Below are 27,514 nucleotides of genomic sequence, written 5' to 3'. Positions count from 1 at the left end.
GTTTTCAGCCATTACATTCAATACAAGAGCTCTAGACTTCACTCCAAGACACAAAAGCAAAGATCAAATCCTCTCCAAGTCCCAAACACATTCCAAAGATTTAGTGGCTCGTGAGAGAGAGAGACAATTGTGTTCATTTGAGTTCTTGTCGCTTGGATCGCTTTTCTTCTTCCCCATTTCTTGTTTTCAACACCTTCATAATCAAAGCAAGAGACACCAAGTTGTGGTGGTCCTTGTGGGGTCTAAGTGACCCAATTGATTGAGGAGAAAAGCTCACTCGGTCTAAGTGACCGTTTGAGAGAGGGAAAGGGTTGAAAGAGACCCGGTCTTTGTGACCACCTCAACGGGGAGTAGGTTTGCAAGAACCGAACCTCGGTAAAACAAATCACCGTGTCATCCGCTTTCATTTGCTTGTGATTTTTTTTCGCCCTCTCTAACGGACTCAGTTTTATTTCTAACGCTAACCCGGCTTGTAGATTGTGCTTAAATTTTATAAATTTCAGATTTGCCTATTCACCCCCCTCTAGGCGACTTTCAATTGGTATCAGAGCCCGGTACTTTATTAGAGCCTAACCGTTCGAAGTGATGTCGGGAGATCACGCCAAGAAGGAGATGATGAACGGCGAGAAGCCCGCCACAAGCCACGGGAAGGCTCCATCGGGAGAGTCCGACAACAAGATGAAGGGATCCTCTTCACACAACAAGTCACATCGGAGCGGCGAGAAGAAAAAGAAAATGAAGAAGGTGGTCTACTACGAGACTGATTCTTCATCACCTTCTACATCCGGCTCCGATGCGCTGTCCGTCACTTCTAAGCGCCATGAGCGCAAGAAGTTTAGTAAGATCCCCCTACGCTACCCTCGCATTTCTAAACATACTCCTTTACTTTTCGTCCCATTAGGCAAACCACCAGTCTTTAATGGTGAAGATTATAGTAGGTGGAGTGATATGATGAGGTATCACCTAACCTCACTCCACACAAGCATATGGGACATTGTTGAATTTGGAGCACAGGTACCATCCGTGGGGGATGAAGATTATGATGCGGACGAAGTCACCCAAATCCGGCACTTCAATTCCCAGGCAACTACTATACTCCTCACCTCTCTAAGTCGAGAGAAGTATAATAAGGTGCAAGGGTTGAAAAGTGTCAAAGAGATTTGGGACGTACTAAGGACCGCACACGAAGGAGACGAGGTGACCAAGATCACCAAGAGGGAAACGATCGAGGGGGAGCTCGGTCGGTTCATGCTCAACCAAGGAGAGGAGCCACAAGCTATGTACAACCGGCTCAAGATCTTGGTCAACCAAGTACGCAACCTCGGGAGCACAAAATGGGATGACCATGAAATGGTCAAAGTTATTCTAAGATCACTTGTTTTTTTTAATCCTACACAAGTACAATTAATTTGTGGTGATCCTAGATATAAGCTAATGTCTCCTAAGGAAGTTATAGGAAAGTTTGTGAGCTTTGAGTTGATGATCAAAGGCTCCAAACAAATCATCGAGCGAGGCGCCTCCTCCACACCTGAGGTGCAACCCGTCGCATTCAAAGCGATGGAGGAGAAGAAAGAAGAGTCTACGCCAAGTAGGCTCCCCATCAACGCCTCCAAGCTCGACAACGAGGAAATGACGCTCATCATCAAGAGCTTCCGCCAAATCCTCAAGCAAAGGAGGGGGAAGGATTACAAGCCCCACTCCAAGAAAGTTTGCTACAAGTGTGGTAAGCCCGGTCATTTTATTGCTAAATGTCCATTATCAAGTGATAGTGACAGGGGCAACGACAAGAAGGGTAAGAGGAGGGAAAAGAATAGATACTACAAGAAGAAGGGTGGCGATGAGAGCTCCATCGACTCCTCCGACGACGAGGACGCCGCAAACATCGTCGTCAACATGACTGGGGAGAAAAGGATGTTCTCCTCCTATGAGAAAAATGATGATCCCCAAAGAGCTATAACATTCGAGGATGGAAATCAAGGTTTGGTCAAAGGACTTGGTAAAATTGCTATATCTTCTGACCATTCTATTTCCAATGTTTTTCTTGTAGATTCTTTAGATTACAATTTGCTTTCTGTTTCTCAATTATGCAATATGGGCTACAACCGTCTATTTACGGATGTAGGTGTTACTGTCTTTAGAAGAAGTGATGATTCAGTAGCATTTAAGGGAGTGTTAGAGGGTCAGCTATACTTAGTTGATTTTAATAGAGCTGAACTCGACACTTGCTTAATTGCTAAGACTAATATGGGTTGGCTCTGGCATCGCCGACTAGCCCACGTTGGGATGAAGAATCTTCACAAGCTTCTAAAGGGAGAACACATTTTGGGACTAACAAATGTTCATTTTGAGAAAGACAGGATTTGTAGCGCATGTCAAGCAGGGAAGCAAGTTGGTGTTCATCATCCACACAAGAACAACATGACGACTGACAGGCCGCTTGAGCTACTCCACATGGATCTATTTGGCCTGATCGCTTACATAAGCATCAGCGGGAGTAAGTATTGTCTTGTTATTGTGAATGATTATTCTCGCTTCACTTGGGTGTTCTTTTTGCAGGATAAAACTCAAACCCAAGAGACCTTAAAGGGATTCTTGAGACGGGCTCAAAATGAGTTCGGCTTAAGGATCAAAAAGATAAGAAGCGGCAATGGGACGGAGTTCAAGAACTCTCAAATAGAAGGCTTTCTTGAGGACGAGGGCATCAAGCATGAGTTCTCTTCTCCCTACACACCACAACAAAATGGTGTAGTGGAGAGGAAGAATAGAACTCTACTTGACATGGCAAGGACCATGCTTGATGAGTATAAGACTTCAGACCGGTTTTGGGCGGAAGCAATCAACACCGCTTGCTACGCCATCAACCGTCTCTACCTTCACCGAATCCTCAAGAAGACATCCTATGAACTCCTCACCGACTTTTTACTTGGTTATGACTCAAACACAAGGGCATATAGAGTCTTTGAAAAGTCCACAGGACTAGTTGAAGTTTCTTATGACATTGTGTTTGATGAGACTAATGGCTCTCAAGTAGAGCAAGTTGATCTTGATGAGCTAGATGATGAAGAGGCCCTGTGCATCGCGCTACGGAACATGTCCATTGGAGATGTGTGCCCCAAGGAACCCGAGGAGCCTCCACATGCACAAGATCAATCGTCATCTTCCATGCAAGCATCTCCACCAACCCAAAATGAGGATCAAGCTCAAGATGATGAGAATGAAGATCAAGAAGAAGAGCCACCTCAAGAGGAGGACAATGATCATGGGGGAGATGCCAATGATCAAGATAAGGAAGATGATCAGGATCCAAGACCGCCACACCCAAGAGTCCACCAAGCGATACAACGAGATCACCCCGTGAACTCCATCCTCGGCGATATTCATAAGGGGGTAACCACTCTATCTTGTGTCGCTCATTTTTGTGAACATTACTCTTTTGTGTCTTCTATTGAGCCATACAGGGTGGAAGATGCATTAAGAGATTCGGATTGGGTGTTGGCTATGCAAGAGGAACTCAACAACTTCACGAGGAATGAGGTATGGCATCTTGTTCCACGTACTAATCAAAATGTTGTAGGAACCAAGTGGGTCTTTCACAACAAGCAAGATGAGCATGGTGTGGTGACAAGGAACAAAGCCCGACTTGTGGCCAAGGAATATTCACAAGTCGAAGGTTTGGATTTTGGTGAAACCTATGCACCCGTAGCTAGGCTTGAGTCAATTCACATTTTACTTGCCTATGCTACTTACCATGACTTTAAGCTTTATCAAATGGACGTGAAAAGTGCCTTCCTCAATGGACCAATCAAGGAGGAGGTCTATGTTGAGCAACCTCCTGGCTTTGAAGATAGTGAGTACCCTAACCATGTGTATAAACTCTCTAAGGTGCTTTATGGGCTCAAGCAAGCCCCAAGAGCATGGTATGAATGCCTAAGAGATTTCCTTATCACTAATGGCTTCAAAGTCGGCAAAGCCGATCCTACTCTCTTTACTAAAACTATTGTAAATGATTTGTTTGTATGCCAAATTTATGATGATGATATCATATTTGGGTCTACTAACAAATCTACATGTGAAGAGTTTAGTAGGATCATGATTCAAAAATTCGAGATGTCTATGATGGGGGAGTTGAAGTATTTCTTAGGATTTCAAGTAAAGCAACTCCAAGAGGACACCTTCATCAGCCAAACCAAGTACATTTAAGACATACTCACCAAGTTTGGAATGAAGGATGCCAAACCCATCAAGACACCCATGGGAACTAATGGGCATCTCGACCTCGACACGGGAGGTAAATCCGTAGATCAAAAAGTATATCGGTCGATGATAGGATCTCTACTTTATTTATATGCATCTCGACCGGATATTATGCTTTCCGTATGCATGTGTGCAAGATTCCAAGTTGATCCTAAGGAAGTTCACCTTAGGGCCGTGAAAAGAATCTTGAGATATCTAGTTCATACACCTAAGTTTGGTCTTTGGTACCCCAAGGGATCCACTTTTGATTTAATAGGTTATTCAGATGCTGATTGGGCAGGGTGTAAAATTGATAGAAAGAGCACATCAGGGACTTGTCAGTTCTTGGGAAGATCCCTGGTGTCTTGGGCTTTGAAGAAACAAAATTCAGTAGCTCTTTCTACCGCCGAAGCCGAGTACATTGCCGCAGGCCATTGTTGCGCGCAATTGCTTTGGATGAGGCAAACCCTTTGGGACTATGGCTACAAATTAACCAAAGTCCCTCTCCTATGTGAGAATGAGAGTGCAATCCGCATGGTGGATAATCCCGTTGAGCACAGCCGCACTAAGCACATAGCCATTCGGTATCACTTTTTGAGGGATCACCAACAAAGGGAGATATCGAGATTGCTTATGTTAGCACTAAAGAACAACTAGCCGATATCTTTACCAAACCATTAGATGAGAAAACCTTTACCAAACTTAGGCATGAGCTAAACATTCTTGATTCTCGAAATTTTGATTGATACCTTGCACACATATCTCATTTATGTACCTTTGATCATATCTCTTTCATTTGTTATGACTAATGTGTTCTTCAAGTGTATTTTATGCTAAGTTATAGATTGAAAGGGAAATGGAGTCTTCGGCGAAGACAAGGCTTCCACTTCACTCTATCGGTATTATATACCCTTCACCGTCACTCCGCATCGCTCTCCACTTTGGTATAATCTTCACTTCTATTCATTTGTACCATTGGGGAGAAAGTACAAGGGCTCTAACGACTCTGTTTTTGGCGATTAATGCCAAAGGGGGAGAGAGTATTAGCCTAAAGCAAAAGGACCGCACCACCATGCCAATTTCAAAATTTTTCGGAAAGTTATTTTTCAATTGGTATCTTTCAAATTAATATTCCTCTAAAAAATTCTATCTCAATTGGTATATTTTAAGGAGGGGTTGTTCAAAAATTGGGATCTAAAATATTTGACATTCTTTCAATTGATAAAACCCTCTTGAACACTAAGAGGAGAATTTCATTAAGGGGGAGTTTTGTTTAGTCAAAGGAAAAGCATTTGAAACAGGGGGAGAAAATTTCAAATATTGAAAATGCTTCTCGAAATCTTATTCATATACCTTTGACTATTTGCAAAAAGACTTTGAAAAAGAATTTCCAAAAAGATCTGCAAAAACTAAATAAGTGGTGCAAACGTGGTCCAAAATATTAAAAGAAAGAAAGCAATCCATGCATATCTTATGAAAGTTTAAATTGGTTTAATTTCAAGCAACCTTTTGCACTTACCTTATGCAAATTAGTTCAATTCTGCACTTATATATTTGCTTTGGTTTGTGTTGGCATCAATCACCAAAAAGGGGGAGATTGAAAGGGAAATAGGGTCAAACCTTTTCCTAAATGATTTTGGTGGTTGAATTGCCCAACACAAATAATTAGACTAACTAGTTTGCTCTAGATTATAAGTTCTATAGGTGCCAAAGGTTCAACATAAACCAATAAAAAGTCCAAGATAGGGTTCAAAAAGAAAGGAACAAAACCAACCGAAGGCTGCCCTGGTCTGGCGCACCGGACTGTCCGGTGTGCCACCGGACAGTGTCCGGTGCACCAGGGAGATCAACTCTAAACTTCTCAGCTTCGGGTTTTTGGAGAGTCACTCCGCTATAATTCACCGGACTGTCCGGTGTAGCACCGGACTATCCGGTGTGCCAAGCGGAGCAACGGTCGCCAGCGCAACGGTCGAGTTCAATGGTCGGCTGACACAGCTACAGTGCACAGACAGTTCGCGCAGAGTCAAAGCAGGCGCCAGAAGGCGCACCAGACAGTGAACAGTAACTGTCTGGTGCACCACCGGACTATCTGGTGGCCCCACCTGTCAGAGCTCCAACGATCGAACCATAACGGTTGGGTGACGTGGCGGTCGCACCGGACAGTGTCCGGTGGCGCACCGGACTGTCTGGTGCGCCCATCGACAGCAGTCCCTCCCAACGACCATTTTTGTGGTTGGGGCTATAAATACCCCCCAACCACCACACTTCAAGGCATCCAAGTTTTCAGCCATTACATTCAATACAAGAGCTCTAGACTTCACTCCAAGACACAAAAGCAAAGATCAAATCCTCTCTAAGTCCCAAACACATTTCAAAGATTTAGTGGCTCGTGAGAGAGAGACATTTGTGTTCATTTGAGTTCTTGTCGCTTGGATCGCTTTTCTTCTTCCCCATTTCTTGTTCTCAACACCTTTGTAATCAAAGCAAGAGACACCAAGTTGTGGTGGTCCTTGTGGGGTCTAAGTGACCCAATTGATTGAGGAGAAAAGCTCACTCAGTCCAAGTGACTGTTTGAGAGAGGGAAAGGGTTGAAAGAGACCCGGTCTTTGTGACCACCTCAACGGGGAGTAGGTTTGCAAGAACCGAACCTCGGTAAAACAAATCACCGTGTCATCCGCTTTTATTTGCTTGTGATTTGTTTTCGCCCTCTCTAACAGACTCGGTTTTATTTCTAACTCTAACCCGACTTGTAGATTGTGCTTAAAGTTTATAAATTTCAGATTTGCCTATTCACCCCCTCTAGGCGACTTTTAGAACCCCTCATAATCACCACTGTAGCTCCTACGCATTCTTCACGGAGAGCTCGATGGGGACACCACCAAGGCGTCTAGGAGGTGACAATCTCCAAGAGTAACAAGCCAATGACACTCTGGTCCGACGGTCAAGTTGCCTACTTTCTGCGCACACGCGGACGGTCCGCGACCTCTGACCGGACGGTTTGCCGTATAAGGTAACAAGCCACCATCGTTATGGGCAAGTTGCCTACTTTCTACGCACATGCGGACATTCCTTCGTACAAGGTAACCACTACTTTCCCGTTTGAAACATGTCTGAGATTGTCAGAAAAGGTAGGTCCGAACGGTGTGCCAACCCCGATCGGACGGTCCGAGATCTGGCAACAACAAGCATCCAAGCACTAACCAAAGGCCTTTAACACAGGTGGACTGTCCACCCACCAAGGCCGGACGATCCGCCACTTGGGGTTAAATACTATATGAGCCCAAACCTCGGACAGTCCATAGTACAAACCACCAAAAACACATGGTGCCTGCCCAAATCTATTTTGCCACACGCGGACGGTCCGCCGACCCTGACCGGACGGCCCGTACAACTACCCAGGGGCCTGTCGTATTCGGTTACTTCACTGGTCAAGACTGCGGACGGTCTGACCCCGAGGTCTGGATGGTCTACACTATTATATCATTGGACCACACCGAAGTCACCACACTTCGAAGCTCTCTGAGTAGATCGTGGATGTTCCAGCCACCTGGCTCGACGGTCCATGACACATGCATTTAGCCCACTTTCCAAACACGCTTTTGAAAAGTTTTTAACTCTTGAAATCAGAAGCGATGTTAGTCCTCATGCATATGCAACATCTAAATGCTTTATGATGCACAAAGTTCACACCGAGAATTGCCATTGGCCCCTCTTAATAGTACGACTGTCTAGTCTACTAATCCGATTAATTTTCTTCATTAAACACCTTGTGACTTGCAAAAGTAAAAACTTATGTTATATCTTTGCCTTCATCCATTCCACGACCAACGTTTTGAGTCTCTAAGACTTTCACTAAAGCTCTTCTCCGTATGGACCAATCTGCATTATTATTTTTCCAAGAATTCATTAGTTCACAAATGGTTGTCATTAATTACCAAAACATCATTTAGAGGCCTAGATGCTTCACACCCGTTCTCCACTATACATTCCTCACGCTTGAGGGCGTAGCCAAGGGCCCACGGTGCCTCTTCTGGGACTAAAACATTATCATTTTTTTCTCGAAGGACTCAAAGATTTTAATTTCAACCACATATATATGTATATACAATATATTATCGTTATTAAACAAATTGTTATAAAGATGTTTTTATAACAAATCTATTTGAAGATGTAAATGCTACTATTTTTTTTGTAAACCTAGCTAGATTTAATAAAGCTTGCACCATGAATCTTATAACAATTCTTTTGTATGGAACACAGAGTAGAAGATACCTATTTGTTACGGGTGTCATTTGATCTTGAGTGTATATATTAGATAATTCAAGGTAACATCACAAATTTGGAAGAGCGATGCCACTTGTGTTAATATGCTTAGGCTTAATAGGTCATCATTCTTCTGCTTTTGTAAACTTTTTAAAACAGTATTTCAGGTTTTGAGATTGCACACTAAGTCCAAGTATTATTCTCATTTGGTCGCTAATCCTGACATTGTATATGCTCTCATGGATGTGCCATTGGTTTGCAAAGTCTCTATGGTTACTGACTTCGTTAGTGAGAAGTTTTAGGCTTCATGGTAAGCTAATTAGATAATAATCATATTCGTATGGATCTATGTATCGACCTATGTTTGTGTGCAACTATGTATGGACATATGTGTGTTATGTTAGTTTGGAAATAATACTTTTGGGATGGTTGTATGGATGTGTCATGTTTATGGTTATAGAGTAATTATTGTACATCTCATGATCTATATTTATAATTGCCATTTGAAGATGACAAATGACTGTATCATTGTGCCATGTTAGAAAATTATATATTTGCATTCACCAAACACAGGATATAGTCGCTCTATTTTGCTTTACTCTGGAACCAAACACATGATGGAACTGCTCCGTTATACTTAAATCTATATCCAAACAAAAAACATAGTGGCTCCATTCTGACTGCCACACATAGAACATAGCCGTTTTATCCTCAGAATCTAGAACAGAGCCACTCCGTCTAAATAGGTTTTGAAACCAAACACTAGTTAGGATCAACAAAGGTTGCCCGTGATGACCACATATCGGATCGGTGTGACATGGCCAGCTGGTATGATTGTATGAACCACAGTGCTTCTTTGCGAATAGATTTAGGATTCGGTTACTGAAATTCCAAGTATACTTTATATCCACATCCTATTCCAATTTCTATTTTCAACATCCATTTTGTAAACAATATCGCCTACCGTGCATAACCATGTGTTTGCACTATCATATGTCGACAAATCTATATATTGTTGCGTAGCGCTGACTGTACGCCTCACCGATCAATAGGAGTGATAATGCATTACGATCTATTTATTTGATATTTTAATTAATTTTAATTTAAAAATAAATAGAATTAAAGTTAGATACTAATTTGATTGGATCTTTAACTTTTACCGTGCCCGTTACCACTCATCCGACCGGTCGGACTCATCTTCATTACGGCGGTGGGGTGCGACTGTGCGAGAGTAAGACGACGATGCAGGTCTCCGTCAAAAGCAAGCAGGAAGCAGCAGCGCTGGTCATGCTCGTGGCATGATAAAATTTCTGCCCTTCCTTACTGTTGACGCCTTTTCGGAGCGCCAAACACTCAACAAGAACCGTGGCGGTGCCCTCTGCACAGGGGCGGACGGTCCGCGCGCAGGGGCCGGACGGTCCGCGGCCTGGTGCGAGGTGCGGTGGTGCTCTCTGCGCAAGGGCGGACTGTCCGCGGCCTGGTGCGCTGCTGGGACTTCTGCCTGACGGCCGGACGGTCCGCGCCCTAGGGCCGGACGGTCCGCACGTACGCAGGGACGGCGGAAGATCGCCGACGGCGCCTGGATCTCGCTCCCGGGAGGGACCCCGTCGGGGAGTAGAGATCCTAGGTGGTGTCTAGGCTCGGGCAGGCCGACCTAGACTCCTCTAATCGACGTAGAGTCGAGGAGAGGCGGAGAATTTGGGGATCGAGTGGCTAAACCTAAACTAGACTAGAACTACTCCTAGGATAAAATGCGAGTAAAAGTTGTATTGATTCGATTGTTGATGATTACAAATCGGCCGTAGACCTCTCTATTTATAGAGGAGGGGGGCTGGACCCTTTACACAACTGATTCCGAGCTAATCCCGCGAATATAGCTAACAACCGTAGCACAAAACTCGGAACCCTAATCTGTTCTGCGCACGCGCGGACCGTCCGGCCCACAGGCGCGGACCGTCCGGCCCACAGGCGCGGACCGTCCGGACCGCGGACCGTCCGGCCTCAGGGCCGGACAGTCCGCCGGCTCAAAACCGGTTCGAACATATGCCCCCCTGCCTTTTGGTGGAGCTGGGCGAACCAAAAGCAACTAACTCGATGTGATCACATCGGTTTTCTTAGGCATCTTGCCACATACTAGGATGATACTGTTTGAGGAAACGCCCATTCAAAGCCTTAGGTAAATCCTTGCCTGGTAATGTTTGTAGTAAATAAGCGTTACCAAACATCACCTGTTTCACTTTATAAGGACCCTCCCAGCTTGGCGACCATTTCCCGAACTTTCGGTCTTTATTCCTTAGAGGCAGAATGGTCTTCCATACCAAGTCTCCTACTTGGAATGATTTTGCTTTGACCTTCTTGTTGTAGGCCCTAGCTACCATGATCTTGTCCTTTTCTATTGCTCCCAAAGCTATCATCCTCTTGTCGGTCACCTCATCAATATTATCCATCATTGAATTATAATAATCAGTAGTAGTTAGATCATTTTGTCTGGCAAACCTGACAGCATTCAAACTTATTTCCACAGGTAACACTGCTTCCTGCCCATAGACAAGCTCAAAAGGAGATACTTTAGTAGCACTATGCTTAGATATTCTATGAGCCCATAAAGCTTCAGACAAAATCTTATGCCAATGTCTAGGATTATCAGATACCCTTTTCTTTATCAAATTAATCAACGTCCTATTACTAGACTCGGCCTGTCCATTGGCCTGAGCATAATATGGAGACGAATTAAGCAGCTTAATTCTGTATAATTCAGCAAATTCACGTACCTCCTTTGACATAAAAGAAGTACCTTAATCTGTAGTCAAGGTCTGGGGAATGCCGAATCTATGAATAATATGCTCAGTTATGAACTCAATTACCTCCTTGTGCGTCATGTTCTTTAGAGCAACGGCTTCAGTCCATTTGGTGAAATAGTCAGTGACAACTAACACAAACCGATGCCCCTTTGATGATGAAGGATGAATTTCTCCAATAAAGTCTAATCCCCATCCTCTGAATGGTCAAGGCTTGATGATAGGATGTAATTCGGCTGCAGGGACCAACTGTAGGTCGCCGAATTTTTGACACACTTGGCACCCCTTGTAGTACTTGAAACAATCAGCTGTCATACTAGGCCAATAAAAACCAGACCTTCGCAACAACCACTTCATCTTTGGAGCTGATTGATGGGTACCACAAATCCCTTCATGTACTTCGGCCATGACTAATATAGCATCATCTGGGCCCAAGCACTTAAGCAGGACATCATTAATCGTTCGGCGGTAAAGTTCATCACTCATCAAAACATACTTGAAAGCTGTTCGCCGAATGTTCTTATCTGTCCTGATATTGGGATTTTGCAAATAATTAAGTATAGGTGTCCTCCAATCACTTGTATCGGCTTCATTGTCAGCCGAATCGATTAAGAGAACCTTTCTGGTAACCTCGGACGGTCCGGCGTCAACACGCGGACGGTCCGCGACCTGGGAATTTGGCTCTGCACTGGTTATCAGATTTTCAGTTTTGTGAAATTTCCCTCTCTTTATCCGATAACCCGATGCATCTTGTGCCAAGTTGTTAGCCCTATGATTCTCAACTCTAGAGATATGCTGAATACTGAATTCATCAAAAGAATGGATTATGCTCCAACATTTCTCAAGATAGCTATTTAGAGTACCATCAAGACATTGATATTCTTCTAACACTTGTTGGACAACTAGCTGAGAATCACCAAACACCTTCACATGTTTTACTCCCATACCATTTAACAGTTCTAAACCGAATAGGAGGGCCTCATATTCAGCTTGATTATTAGTGCAATACGTTTCCAATCGGCTAGAGAAGTCAAAGGAGACATTACTTGGTGAAACAAGCACAATGTCAATTCCTTGCCCTTCATTGCAAACCGATCCATCAAAATATAAAGTCCAAGGAGTAATAGTGAGGTATGATATGTCTAGTTCATGAATATCATTAACCCGATGTTCTACAATAAAATCCGCTACGACTTGGCCTTTCATAGATTTCAATGGTTCATAAGCCAAGTCATACTCTATGAGTGCATAAGCCCACTTACCAATTCTACCACTCATAATTGGGTTATGCAACATGTACTTGATTACATCGGCTTGACCAGAAACAGTGCAATGACTAGACAGTAAATAACATCTACATTTGGTGCATGCATAAAACAAGCATAAGCATAATTTTTCAATAAAAGTGTACCTTGTTTCAGCATCCACCAACCTTCGGCTTAGATATGTCACCACATGCTCCTTCCCCTCAGTTTCTTGTGTCAGAACAGCCCCAATAACCTTGTCTTCAGCTGCAATGTATAATCTGAATGGTGCTCCTACTTGTGGTGTTCTTAACACGGGAGCCGAAGACAAGTATTTTTTAATGAGATCAAATGCTTCCTGCTGCTCTGCTCCCCAAGTGAATTCAGCATCATTCTTAAGCCGAAGGATAGGGGTGAAGGCATCAATCTTCCCGGCTAAGTTAGAAATAAACCTTCGTAAATAATTCACCTTGCCGAGAAACCTCTGCACTTCGACCTTACACGTCGGAGGCCCCACATTCCGAATAGACTTGATTCGGTCAGGGTCTATTTCTATACCATGTTCATGGATGACAAATCCTAAAAACTTACCAGCCGACACTCCAAAAGCACATTTACGTGGGTTCATTTTTAAACCATACCGACGCATTTTATCAAAGGCTTTGCGCAAATCAGCTATATGAGAACTAAACTCAGCCGATTTGACTACAATATCATCAATGTAATCTTCCACGGTGTTTCCTAACAATTCATGGAAGATCAAATTCATAGCCCTCTGATAAGTAGCACCAGCATTTTTCAGACCAAACGTCATGACAACCCACTCGAATAAACCAATGAAGCCTGGACATATAAAGGCCGTTTTAGACGCATCTTCTTCGGCCATGAAAATCTGATTATATCCGGCATTACCATCAAGGAAGCTAATAATTCTATTTCCCGATGCATTATTGATTAATGTGTCGGCTATGGGCATGGGATATTCGTCTTTAGGAGTTGCTCTATTTAAATTGCGAAAATCAATGCATACTCTAAGTTTACCTGTCTCCTTCTTCTCCACCGGCACAATATTGGAGACCCACTCTGCGTATCTGCAAGGTCTGATAAAATCAGCTTCCAGTAGCCGGTGGATTTCGTCCTTGATGCGTGGGAGAAGATCCGGACGAAATGTTCTGGCTCTTTGCTTGAAAGGTCTGAAACCAGGTTTAATAGGCAGCCGATGCTCTACGATCTCTCGGCTTAATCCAGGCATCTCAGTATAATTCCAAGCAAAGCAATCTGAATATTCCTTCAATAGACCGATCATCTCATTTCTAGAATCGGTCTCCAGGGTCTTGTTTACAAAAGTCGGCCGTGGAGTTTTACCATCTCCTATGTCAATCTCCTCCAAAGGATCGGCCGATGTAAACCCCTGTCCTAGTTTATCAAGATCTCTGAATTCCTCTATCATGTCCCCCACAGAGGAATCAGATGATCTTTGTGTGATGGCGGACTTTCCGGTCTCGGGGACCGGATCATCCGTAATACTGTCTTTTCGTTGTGGTAGATGTTCGGTCTTAAAGTCCGAACTCTTTTGTGAAAGACCAGACCATCCGGCCTTGGCGACCGAACTGTCCGTGACCAAAGACTCATGAACTTTGTGTGTATTCATCATTTAACTTTATTTAGGATTTAGCCGATTCTCCATCGGCTCTAGCATTACAGGAATGAAACCTTTCTTATCTATACTTATGAATTGATAATCAGAAAAGTCTACTCCTGTGAGACATGTAGCAGTCTCATAAGTCCAGAGTACAGGGGCATCGGCCACAGCGATGCAGGCCGATACATCAGCATGTACTTGTTCTATGTCATCGCCTACCCATTGTATCAGCATTTGATGTAATGTAGAAGGTATACATTGATTGGCGTGAATCCAATCTCTGCCTAGGATTAAACTGTAATTTCCTTCCACATCAGCGACGAAGAATGCAGCAGCAAGGGTCTTAGTCCCGATGGTTAATTCAACGGACGTGACTCCCCTGGCTTTGATCGAACTATCAGTTCCAACACCGCTGAGGGTCATGTTGGTCTTGACAAGTTCGTCATCTTGTTTACCTAATTTTCTGTATAATGAATAAGGCATCAGATTTACAGCCGCCCCTCCATCTACCAACATCCTAGCAATCGGTATCCCATCAATGTGGCCGCGCACAAAGAGCGGCTTTAAATGGTTTACCGATTCCTTTGGTTTAGTAAAGGCGGCTTCTTTAGGACCAAAATCAAACTGGGCAACAACAGGTTCATCGTCGCCGATAATAGTACAATCGGCAGAAAATGTAATAATATTTACATCCATACCTGGGCGTTCTGGAGAAGCCTCGTAGTCGACCAGGTCTTCTCCCAGCAGGTCGTCCTCCTCCATTGATGTTGTCGTGTCGTTGGAGGCTTCCTGGTGAACGGCGGACGGTCCGCGTGGGGTGGCCGGACGGTCCGCGCCTGGTGCAGGCTGTCCAGAGACTTCCTGGTGAACGGCGGACTGTCCGCGTGGGGTGGCCGGACGGTCCGCGCTTGGTGCAGATTGACTTTCTATTTCTGTGGCCGTTTGTTTTTTCTCAACGGCATTCGGTCTCCATTTCTTTTGCGGTGGCGGGTATAATGGATGTGTGTCATTAAATGTCTTTTCCGCCTCTTTATCCTGGCTCTCCTTTGCTCTTAGGCGCTGCAATTTTCTCTTTTGGGATCGTGTCAATCCTGCTGGGCACCATCGAGGCATTGAGTATTTTGGATCGGCTGTTTTGATGGTAGCCGTATCCTTTTCGGTTGCGTTGGCCGATTCGCCAAAAATCATCGGCCCTTTATTGTCTCCCTGTATGACAACATCTGCGGTGCCTATTTTGATGATGTCCCCTTTTGTTGTTTTTTGAGTTGCTGTAGGCATATGCCCCCCTGCCGGATTGGTCGGCCTTGAAGGCCGAGTAGTCCGGCAATCCTGTTGGGTTTGTGCCTGGTGACCGGATTGAGCAGTGCTCAATCGGTCTTGTACTGGTGGCGTCAACCTGTTGAAAACAGATGCTTGGGGTGCCCCCCAGGCGGGATACTGTGGCATCCCAAATGGATATGGTGGCATGCCCCACATTTGATTTGGGACATATGGCGGAGGTAAATATGTGTACGGATATGGCATATGTGGATATGGAGGTGGAGGTGTCCATGCAGGTATGTTAGGTCTCACTTGTATAGTATGACCTTTCATTTCTTCCGATTGGTGGGGTGGTCCAATCGGCCTAACCTGGCGCTGCTCATGAATGGGTGAGCGGGGTCGCTTTGTTGGCCGGTCACTGGGGCCGGCCTTCTTTTTTACGTATTTAGACAATAATTGATCAAAAGTTGGGCCGGCTTTAACCAACCGACCAGCTGCTTTAAATGTATTTGTTTTCCACGTACCTATCTCTGGTCGTCGTGGTTTGAAAGTACGTGGACGTTGTGAATCCTGAGTATGGCCGGACCGTCCGCCGGAGCTCTCCGGACCGTCCGGTGGGGTCCCGGACCGTCCGCGCCTACGTGTCGGACCGTCCGGGATACGCAGCACGGGCTCCTGCATCTGTCTCCCTGTCTGCGCTTGCCCCCCGGTACTGGAGGCTGTGATGGTCACCTTTAGGGTCTCCCCTCCATCGGGAGTTTTCTCGGCCACCACTTTCCTGCAAGAAACTTTACGATCCCCATCGGCCTCTTTAGCATTGCCGATAATTATCTCTTTGCCTTTATCGGCTGTGTTTGGCCGAACTAGGACTTTCTTGCCCTCGAAGTCAATCATGTTCATCGGAAAGGGCTCTGTATCCACCTGCATTTCCTGAAATTTCAATCGTCCTTCGTTAATGGCCGATTGAATCTGTCGACGGAATACATTACAATCATTAGTGGCATGAGAAAATGAGTTATGCCACTTGCAATATGCACGACGTTTTAGCTCGTCGGCGGATGGAACAGTGTGATTTATTTTAATGTTGCCATTTTTAAGTAATTCATCAAATATTCTATCACACTTACCAACATTAAATGTAAACTTAACCTCCTCTTGCCGTTTCTTTTGAACCGGCTGTAAGGAGGCACAAGCCGAAGATTTGGCCTGCTTTGGCCAAACCATTTCAGCAGCATACACCTCTGCTGATTCGTCTTCTGAGCTACTTTGGTCGCATTCTACTACATGTACGTTGTGACGAATTGTTTTAGCAGTTTCTTTGCTTCGGCTTTCACAAGCCAAAGCTCTCTGGTGTAATTGTGCTAGTGTAAAGAATTGGATGCCTTCTAATCTTTCTTTTAAATAATATCGCAGACCATTAAAGGCTAATCCTACTAGCTGTTTCTCTGCTAAATGAATTTGAAAGCATCGGTTTCTTGTATCTCGGAATCTCCGGATGTAATCGTTAACCGATTCATCTTTTGTCTGTCGCAACGACACTAAATCTACCAAATCTAACTCATAGTCACCGGAGAAAAAATGATCATGAAATTTTTGTTCTAGATCCCCCCATGATGAAATGGAATTAGGAGGTAAAGTGGCATACCATGCAAACGCGGTTCCTGTTAGCGACAATGAAAATAAACGTACGCGAAATGCCTCAGTGTCGGCCAATTCTCCCAATTGTGCTAAGAACTGGCCTATATGTTCACGCGTGTTTTTCCCTTGGTCACCCGAAAATTTTGCGAATTCGGGTATTCTAGTTCCCTGTGGGTATGGGTGGTGATCAAATCGGCTGTCATAAGGTTTCCGATATGATTGCCCCCAGGGACCATGCTTACTCCGAGCTTATCTCGGAACGCCCCGGCTATTTCTTCCCTCACTATATCAATGGCAGCCGGTGCAAGACCACCGGCTCTCTGGTCAAACATAGGTGGGGCTGGTTGCATGTTGGTATGTTGTCGTTCCCCCCACTGGTTTGAGCTACGTGGTGCATTTCCATTTGCCCTATATGGCTCATAGGTTTGATCGTTTCTTTCCGGCCTTCTAGGTGGGGCCGAAAAGCTTTCCTGGGCTCTGGATCCTGAATTAATGGGCTGGTGCATTGCATAGTGTGATGGGAAGTGTTGCTGGGACGGGCGAGGATTCATGTAATCCTCCTCAAAAGACTCATGCGCGGACTGTCCGGATACGTACCCGGACCGTCCGTGGTTATATGCGGACCGTCCGTCGTTGTATGCGGACCGTCCGACTGGGTAGTTTGGGTTCTGTGCCATGTGTGGTGGCTCGGGCGCCTATCTAGGTAACTCATTAAAAATAGGCCCGACTGTTGCTGGCCCGGACGGTACGCGCTCACGTGCGGATGGTCCGGGCATGTGCAGATCGGCTGATTTACTGCCGATTTGCGGTTACTCAGGGTATGTGTCCATCGGCATCCCATACAGGGGTTGTGACTGGTCGTGACAACCTGTAGCCGATGTGTTACGCGTGTTACCTCCTAACTCAACCTCGTGCGAAGGAAAATTTGTGATACTAGATTTATCAAATGCACGCACTAGTTTCTTAAGATCGCTTTGCATACCCCCTATGATGTTCTGCATTTGCTCACGCTGATCTTCTACATAATTTCTAAGAGATTGCAGATCGTTGGTATTACTTACATTGGGGATATCTGGCGTGGGTTGGAGCGAAGCCGGATCCGTCGCCCGATGTCGGACGACCTTGTTGTTCCTGTCCACTTTGAAGTTGGCCAAGAACTTTGCTTTCGCCTCCTGGATCATCCGCTCCTTGTGCTCCTCGAACTGGAGCTGCTCGTCAGCCGGCAAGGTTTCCCAAGTCGGCTCTATGATGTTGCTTGGAGAAATATCAGAGCTCCCCCTTGAACCGGCCATTGAGGGCCGATTTGATGAGCTTAGATATGTCTTCCCCAGCGGAGTCGCCAAAAGTATGTTGACGCCTTTTCGGAGCGCCAAACACTCAACAAGAACCGTGGCGGTGCCCTCTGCACAGGGGCGGACGGTCCGCGCGCAGGGGCCGGACGGTCCGCGGCCTGGTGCGAGGCGCGGTGGTGCTCTCTGCGCAAGGGCGGACTGTCCGCGGCCTGGTGCGCTGCTGGGACTTCTGCCTGACGGCCGGACGGTCCGCGCCCTAGGGCCGGACGGTCCGCACGTACGCAGGGACGGCAGAAGATCGCCGACGGCGCCTGGATCTCGCTCCCGGGAGGGACCCCGTCGGGGAGTAGAGATCCTAGGTGGTGTCTAGGCTCGGGCAGGCCGACCTAGACTCCTCTAATCGACGTAGAGTCGAGGAGAGGCGGAGAATTTGGGGATCGAGTGGCTAAACCTAAACTAGACTAGAACTACTCCTAGGATAAAATGCGAGTAAAAGTTGTATTGATTCGATTGTTGATGATTACAAATCGGCCGTAGACCTCTCTATTTATAGAGGAGGGGGGCTGGACCCTTTACACAACTGATTCCGAGCTAATCCCGCGAATATAGCTAACAACCGTAGCACAAAACTCGGAACCCTAATCTGTTCTGCGCACGCGCGGACCGTCCGGCCCATAGACGCGGACCGTCCGGACCGCGGACCGTCCGGCCTCAGGGCCGGACAGTCCGCCGGCTCAAAACCGGTTCGAACACTTACCTTCAGGTTAACTTTTCAAGCCAGGCCCAAGGGTAAAGCTGGTGGGCCGACGATTGGAACCCACACCCAACTCCCAAGTTGCTTGCTTGATTTCGCCGAGCAGACAAAGATCGGGTCGAGTCCTACGCCGACGCCGGCGACGAACAAGGATGGTGAAGGCGGTGCTCGGCGACGAGGAGCACCTCAAGGCCTTTGAGGAAACGCTCGCCTCGCCCTCCTCTCCTCCATGTCAAGCCCAGGTTGGCCACTCGCTTCCCTCCATCGCGTTGCGCCTCCCTCCCTCTCATCGATCCATACCATCCTCTATCCCCCCCATCCGCATCTACTGACCTGGTTTCATCTGTTAAATTCCTAGGTGGGCCTCGTCGTCGGCAAGCTCAGCTCTTCCTCCGACCGTGCCCTCGTCTACGCGTTGCTCCCCACGCCGCTCACCGACGCCGCCGCCCCCGCATGCTCTCTCCGCGCCGCCCCCAAGTCCAAGCCTTCCAAGGGCGGCGGCAAAGCTCCTTCCTCCTCGGACGCCTCTCTCGACTTCGATGTCGAATGGATCTCCGAGCACGCGCGGCAGGTACCATAGACTCCCTCCCACGCCACACTCACACCATCAATTCCTTTTCTTCTGCAATTTCTTTCAATCTGTTGCATATTACTAGTACATACATGCTTTTAGGTGTCTAGGATGCTGCTCGGTGGTATGAGTGTCATGGGTGCTTACGTATGGGCTTCCGAGGCATCATTCAAGGCCACATCCCCTGCTGTCCTGTCGCAGGTATCAGCTTCTTCGTTTCATTGCTTCCCCCCTTTTATGCTAATGCTACGGTTCAACCTATCAACTCTTCCTTCAGCTACCAGACTCCGCTTGCTCATACCATGCTTCCAAGGGATCGGGTGTGAATTATTTACCCGTGCCATGCCATCTTTCAGGTCATTCGAGCGATTTGCCAAGCTTGCTATGGCAGTGCATCCGGTGTGAGGCTGCTCGTCCACATTTCTTACAGTCCTCGAAGGTGCTGTCTTATCTTCCTACTTGTTAGCTTTGGCGCTCTTCTTCTCAAGATATGTTTGTTTGTCCACTACTCATCTGCAATTCTGCATACCAGTTTACAAATACTTGATTAACTTGGCTTTTGATGCTTACTCCTGCCATAAACGAGTGATTCCATGTATCTATACTGTTGTCCTTTTGGATGTCAACAGGAAGTATCCCCCCTCGTAAATCTAGTTTCTTCAGTCCCATTTCATTCTTGTGTGGAGTTATCAGGTAATGTTAATGGGATGCGATTTAATTATGAAATGTATATTTTCATGTGTTACAGATGGGCCTGCCGTATATGCGAGGTTGCATCAGGAAGTCTGCGTCCGTGCGATTTTAAGTACAGCAAACTATTAGCTTCTCTTCAAACTTTCAGATGCACATATAATTTTGAGATAAGGTATTAAATTTAACATTTCCTGTATCTTTATGATACAGACAGACAATACCAGTTTATCTGGTTTGAGTCTCTAATTACCACATTTATTGGCATAGGTTGACATCTGTTCAAGCTGAGCCGTTTAAGAAAATTATTTTGAAGGCAATCAGTCATCTCACAGAGGAAGTGCAGAATGCCAGAGCTTTGGTAGATGGGCAACTGGTAAGTTGGAATTCTTAGCCTCCCTCTATTGCAGTTTTAATCCGGCTGCGGCTGCGGCTTCTACAGTATTTTGTCTCTATGGATTGCAGCTGCAGCAGTCCGAACAGCTGCAACAGCTGCGGCTAGCTAGTTCTATGTATGCAGTTGAAAAGGTTTTGTTGACTTCTATAGACATGTTCTCAAAAGTTTAACCGATTCACTTCATATGACAATTAGCAACTGAATAATGGGCGTGCCTAGTGCTGTCACACATGGTGCGTTCTATGGGGAGGAATTTCTGGATTGAATTAAAGTTTGAATCAGCAATTCTTGAAGTTGAGTGTCCATTACATAAATTAATATTCCATATAAATTATGTCATTCCCTATAGTTCATTATATTATGTAAGAACATCTAACATCCACACTCGAAATAATAAGATAAAATTTATTAACTCAATCGGAGCTGCCTCACTGAGTCACCAGGTTGTGGATTCGAAGGGGCCTCTCTGTATTTGCGGGGGAAAGGCTTGCCTTGGTTTATCCCTTCTCCAGACCCCACTCATGTGGGAGCCTCTAGCACTGGGTCTACCTTTTTTTTATTAACTGAATGAGCCATAGCATAAAAAGGCACAAAAAAGGTTGTCCATTCACTTCTTCCTCACAGCTTCTAGGAACTGCTGGTATACATGCTTAAACAGAGTTGCTGATTATATTTGAGAATGCTGTTTCTTGTATAACAACTTGCTAATTTCATGCATTTTTTCACCTGCTTTCTCCGAGCAGTTTTCAGAAGAGATGAACATAAGTACAGAGGACCCACACCAAGTTGATTTTCTTGTGCCATTCAAGAATGCTGTGCCTGTTGAAGGTGCCTCAGCTAACGTCATTTCCTGTCTGTTGTGTTTGGCACATTTCTGTTGATGTCGTTATGAGGGCCTAACATTGCATGGTTGCACTAAAGAATGCAGTTTAGAGGGAGTTGCTGGGCTCATTCGCTTTATTGGATCTGTCAGCGCCTTGGCATATTTAGGCCCTAAAGAATCTATTTCAGAAGCTATATCTGATCTAAAGGTAGTTAAAATATCATTCTGTACTGTTTTGTTTTTGTTTTTCACCTAGCTGCATTGTTTTCCATGATGTGCGTATACGTAGTATCAGTTTAAGTCTGTTACAAGCACTTCACATGCAGCTGTCTTTGGCAATCTACTTCATATATGCATTTGTTTGAGTCCTCCGGGTAAGAGTTCGGAAGGGACTGTTGACGCATTCGCATTGGTGATCAAAACATGCCATGTCTTTTTTGTTTTGTGTGTATTTTGCAGTTGAATTTGAATTACAAGGTTCTTATTCGAAACTAGCTTGATTGGGTTCAATACACATACGACCTTTTCATTTGACTACATATATGTTATAAAGTGGGGATTGATTTGACTGATGTAGATTGTGGCAGGGGCAGAAGTTCAGTTTAGCTGGCACTATTGCATAAGCATAACTGAAGCTGAATTCTTGGTTGAAGCATCTTTTTAGTTGAGAAAACTAACAACCCTTTGTGTGTGTGCTGCTTCTCTTACTCTGTATCAAGGCGGACATCGTTACAAGTCTAAAAAGCCGGTTGGATATCATCCTTGATGAGGCAGATGATGGCCCTGCCACTGCTGAAGTGGAGAAATCACCATCTCAGAAGGCCACTCAAGTTATATTTCATGAGTTGAGGTACAGATGCTGTGACCTTTATTTTGAATGGAATAAAATAAAATAAAATAAAATAAGACCGAACATGATTTTTGTTGTATAAGTCTGTCCGGTTGATTAATGCTGTAGAACGTATCGAGTTATTGCCATAATGGACAATATTGTATTGAGCTTAACTGGCTTCCTTTCCTCTATGGATGATAGATAATAATGAGTCTCACAACTGATTGGCTGTTTTGTCCTTCAAACAGAGAACCTTACAGTTTTTCATTCCCGAGAAGGGTCCTGATACCTTGGCTGAGCGGCACCTATGTTTGTGATTACTTGCAACAACCAGAGACAGCAGAGGTAATTCTGATGTGGTAGCATTCTCAGTTCTGTTGAAACACTTAACACACCCTTTTGTCTCAATCACATGACATTGGCTTTCAGGATGCAGTGGATCGCTTCAAGGAAGTGATAGGCGCACTGGAAACAGCCGTGGAGAGGTCTTCAATCCTGGAACCAGAAAGCGCAGCAGCAGCTTGTAGCGTACTAGAATCCTTTTGGGATATGGTGCCTGGATCTGGCAGCGGAGGACAAGGTGGATCCAGCAAGCTGAAGGACAGTCATTCTATACAGAAGGATGATTCAAGCAAAGGACAAGGCGGTTTGCATTTCAGTATCGTAGCCGCTCTGATTGTGCTACTGGTTGCTCTGATAGCTGGACTGTTCTTCACTGGTTCCGCCGGATACCCAGTAACGTAACTAACTGCGCTGTACCCCACCAGTAGATGCGAAAAGCAAAGATGTTAGAAACTGTTGAAGTGGAGAGTTGAATTTGTTTAATGTTAGAAGCTGTTGTTCACATCTCTGTTGGCTATTTTTGATGAGCTATTGGGGCTCCCATGGACGAGAGAATCCATACGTCATTCCTCCCTTGAACTTGAAATTATTTAGGGCAAAATATACATATGCCTCCTCAGAGATCTAAACCCATGCACGCCATGCAAAGAACTTATAATATTTTTTTATGATATTTAGTTTAGTCACACAGAAACACGGGACAAACATATAAATCTGTACTGTACACCACAGGCAACATCGATCCCTGATATAGTAGCATGCAGCAGCTTGACGCTGAGTCAGATGATGGTGTTGTACCGGGTCCCGTCAATATCGACGATGGCAAGCACGACGGCGACGCCGAGGAGGAGCACGGTGACGGAGGTGAAGTTGACGAGCAGCGCCTCTGCGCCGTACTTGGGCAGGCGCAGTGGCGGGCCCTGCATGAAGGTGAGCTTCTCGAGGAAGCCCAGCTGCGCGGTGCCGACGGCGAGCACGAAGACGAGGAGGCCGAAGACGGCGTGCCACGGCAGCGTTCTGCGCCTGGTGGCGGGGGAGGCGCCCGGGAAGAAGTAGGCGAGGAACCCGGCGGTCCACTGGAGGCCGTAGAGGGTGATGGCGGCGATGCCGACCCAGGAGTGCAGCGAGTAGAGGTTTGGGATGCCGCTCTCGACGTGGAACTTGAAGACGGCGTAGACGCCGAGGACGCCCGCAGCGAGGCCCGCGGCGTGCAGCGCCAGGTGCACCTTCTTCCTGGCGTCGCGGGCGAGCGGGAGAGAGCGGTAGCTGAGGATGGCTTCTCCGCCGAGGACGATGGGGCCGAGGACCATGAGCACGGGGTGGACGTTGAAGATGAGCGGCTTGTCCTGGGAGCGGAGGGCGAGGCCGCCGCGGAAGTGGATGCACCACAGGAGCACCAGCACGACGGCGCTCGCTGCCAGGACGTGCGCCACCAGCGTGCGCGCGTCCACCGAACCACCCTTCGACTTGGTCATTGATCGGATCGGATCGGAGCAAAAAGGAAAGGAGAGATGGAAATCAGGAGGAGAGATGACAGTTAAATGGCCGTGGACGTGGTTGCTCTCTCGGCCGCTATTACCGGTGTGGTATCCAGCCAGCCAGCCAGCCACAAACCAAACCCAGCTACTATAATCCCTTTTCGATCTGTCTTTATTTTTTTCTCTTCCAAACAATTAACAATCTCTCTCTCTTCAGCCTGTTGGTTTCGGTAGATTTCCAAACATTTTATAACAGTCGAGCAGGAGACTCCTCAATCAAAAGAGAGAAATTAAAAAAAAAGACATTATTTTCAAGCTGTCGAACAAGTCCGGCGGACGGTTTGATCCTGGGGATGGTATAGCCGTAGCGACATGGACCGTCCGCGTGCATGCAGAACCAGTTAGGGCTCCGGATTTCGGAATTTGTTAGCTAAATCTGCGGGACTAACTTGAGATTCGACTTGTAACGGGTTCAGACCTTCCTTCTTATACAGATGAAGGCCTACAACCGATTGAACCCCACGATCGATCCAATCAACTTTACTTTTTGTTTTTACCTTATGTATTAGGAGTAGCTCTAGTTTAGCCTTTCTCTACCTTGAATCTTCATATCTCTTTGGCTCTACGTCGACTAGAGACGTCTTGAGTGGCCTGTCGACGTCAAGACACATCATAGGATCTCTCCTCCTCAGCGGGATCCCTCTCGGGAGGCAAGATATAGGTCTGCTGCAAAGAAGACAATACTCTGCGCCATCGCGGACCGTTCGAGTCTCAAATGCGGACTATCCGGATGTACGCAGAGGAGGAGCTGCTCCTGCGCCCAGGTCACAGATAGTCCAGCCCTTTACCGCGGACCGTCAGCGCCTCCACAGAGAGCACCGCCGCGGAAGTGGATGCACCACAGGAGCACCAGCACGACGGTGCCCGCTGCCAGGACGTGCGCCACCAGCGTGCGCGCGTCCACCGAACCACCCTTCGACTTGGTCATTGATCGGATCGGATCGGAGCAAAAAGGAAAGGAGAGAAGGAAATCAGGAGGAGAGATTACCTTTAGTTAAAAGACACTATGGATTGAAGCCACCCCCGCATTTCACGCGCACGGCAGGCAGCGCATGCCAACACGTGGCGTGGGCTCGGACCCGAATAGCATTCAATCCAGCAGAATACAGAACGAGTTGCGTCCGCCCGTTGCCCCCTCCCTCTCCATGCCGCAACCTGCAGGCTCTCGGCATCTCGCTCTCGCCTCCAAAATTCTGATCCTTCGTGCCTCACCTTCGCCGATTGCCGCCGTGGGCCGCCGCGATGGCGTTGCAGACGCCTTGTGCTTCTAGAAACATTCTCACCTCTGCTCCGGTCAGACACCGTAGCTTCCTTCCTCGCCGTCGCCAAATGCTGCAGGCCGCCTCCATGAGGTGCTAGGGTTCCCTGGCCGACGCCACGACCGTCGCACCCGGCCGCCTCCGTCCCTGCGGGCCTTCGCCACCGCCCTCGCCAAACGTCCCTGCCAGGGTTCCTCACAGCTTCTCCCAAGCGCCCTCCAGTCTCACCAACCCTTCTGCGGTTCTGCCCTTGGTGCCGCGCTCATGAGCCTCACCGAGGCGCCGTCCCCGTCCCCGTCGTCGTCAAGCGGGAGCGATGACTTCGCGGCCTTCCTCGCCTCCGAGCTCGAGCTCGCCTCCGGTGCTGACTCCGCCTTCCCTGGTGACCCCTCCTCCATTTTCCCCGACACCGACGACGAGGGCGAGGACGAGGATCTGGAGGAGCTAGAGGTTGAAGCCATAGAACAAAACGGGTACGTGCCTCCTTCCTGCTCCTCCCTCCTCTGAGTTCATCGCTAGACGACTCCATGGGTTTGGCCTAAATTGACGACTTGGTCTTGTAGGGTTTAGAAGTTATTGAAGCACATTATTTATTTGGTGCTGAATATGATGACATTGAGATTGTGATTCACCCACAGTCTATCATACACTCTATGGTTGAAACCCAGGTGAGCCCTAAACCATAGTTATATGTTTACTAAAAAGCACATGTTGAGGTATTCTGCCCAGATGTAGTGCTTCGTACACTGAAAAATATCCAAACTTAATCCTCCCATGCTGCATATTTTTATTTCCACCTCATTCTCTTGTTTTAGTGCATGCCAGCATCTGAGCAGAATCTCAAGTTTATGATTGTTTTAGATCATTTATGGTTCATACATAATTGTTTCTGTAATTGATTTATATATGGTTTAGTATTGTCTTTGGTATTCATGTTCTTCTGTTCTACTAGGATTCATCTGTCCTAGCTCAGTTGGGATGGCCAGATATGCCGTTACCAATCTTATACACCTTATCATGGCCAGATAGAATCTATTGCTCTGAGGTCACCTGGCCCCATCTGGATCTTTGCAAGTATGACATCTTCAAACTCCTGCGATAGTTGTGCAGTACAATTGATGCTTTTATTTGGAAATGACCTTCAAGAATTCAAGTCTTATTTTTCTTGATTACAGTATGGGATCGTTCTAATATTCATTCCAACAGAAAGTGCAAAAAAATGATAGGTCTACAAAAGCAGAAACTAATAATAATAATCATTCCAACGACGGCGCCCGCTGCCAGGACGTGCGCCACCAGCGTGCGCGCGTCCACCGAACCACCCTTCGACTTGGTGATTGATCGGATCGGATCGAAGCAAAAAGGAAAGGAGAGAAGCAAATCAGGAGGAGAGATGACAGTTAAATGGCCGTGGACGTGGTTGCTCTCTCGGCCGCTATTACCGGTGCGGTATCCAGCGAGCCAGCCAGCCACAAACTAAACCCAGCTACTATAATCCCTTTTCGATCTGTCTTTATTTTTTCTCTCTTCCAAACAACTAATAATCTCTCTCTCTTCAGCCTAATGGTTTCGGTAGATTTCCAAACATTTTATAACAGTCGAGCAAGAGACTCCTCAATCAAAAAGAGTTTTTTTTTAAAAAAGACATTATTTTGAAGCTGTTGAACGCTAAAAGTCCGGCGGACGGTCAGGATCGTCTAGGCGTAGCGACACGGACCGTCCGCGCGTGTAGAATCAATTAGGGTTATATATTTCGGAATTTGTTAGCTAAACCTATGGGATTAACTCAAGAATTGACTTGTAACGGGTTCAGGCCTCCCTCTTTATATATAGATAAAGGACTACGACCGATTAAACCCCACAATCAATCCAATCAACTTTACTTCTCGTTTTACCTTATAGATTAGAAGTAGCCCTAGTTTAGCCTTCCTGTACCTC

General features: G+C 46.3%; 2 protein-coding genes across 2 annotated transcripts; one reads left to right on the top strand and one right to left on the bottom strand.

Moving 5' to 3' along the window:
• The first annotated feature begins 19,177 nt into the window (after positions 1-19,177).
• LOC100193322 (uncharacterized) lies at positions 19,178-23,282 on the top strand. The gene is made up of 11 exons (NM_001138459.1): positions 19,178-19,366; positions 19,483-19,695; positions 19,798-19,896; positions 20,052-20,134; positions 20,444-20,560; positions 20,656-20,761; positions 21,526-21,610; positions 21,704-21,813; positions 22,325-22,455; positions 22,686-22,782; positions 22,867-23,282. Exons 1-11 carry the CDS (start codon positions 19,277-19,279, stop codon positions 23,179-23,181), a joined length of 1,446 nt encoding a protein of 481 aa, NP_001131931.1. The 5' UTR covers positions 19,178-19,276; the 3' UTR covers positions 23,182-23,282.
• Positions 23,283-23,324: 42 nt separating this feature from the next.
• LOC103654438 (probable ascorbate-specific transmembrane electron transporter 1) lies at positions 23,325-25,979 on the bottom strand. The gene has a single exon (XM_008681269.4). It carries the CDS (start codon positions 24,252-24,254, stop codon positions 23,559-23,561), a length of 696 nt encoding a protein of 231 aa, XP_008679491.1. The 5' UTR covers positions 24,255-25,979; the 3' UTR covers positions 23,325-23,558.
• Between the last annotated feature and the right edge of the window lie 1,535 nt (positions 25,980-27,514).

This window comes from Zea mays, chromosome 4, assembly GCF_902167145.1.
Source record: "Zea mays cultivar B73 chromosome 4, Zm-B73-REFERENCE-NAM-5.0, whole genome shotgun sequence".
NCBI classification, from domain to species: Eukaryota; Viridiplantae; Streptophyta; class Magnoliopsida; order Poales; family Poaceae; genus Zea; species Zea mays.
This window is presented reverse-complemented; position numbering and strand designations above follow the sequence as displayed.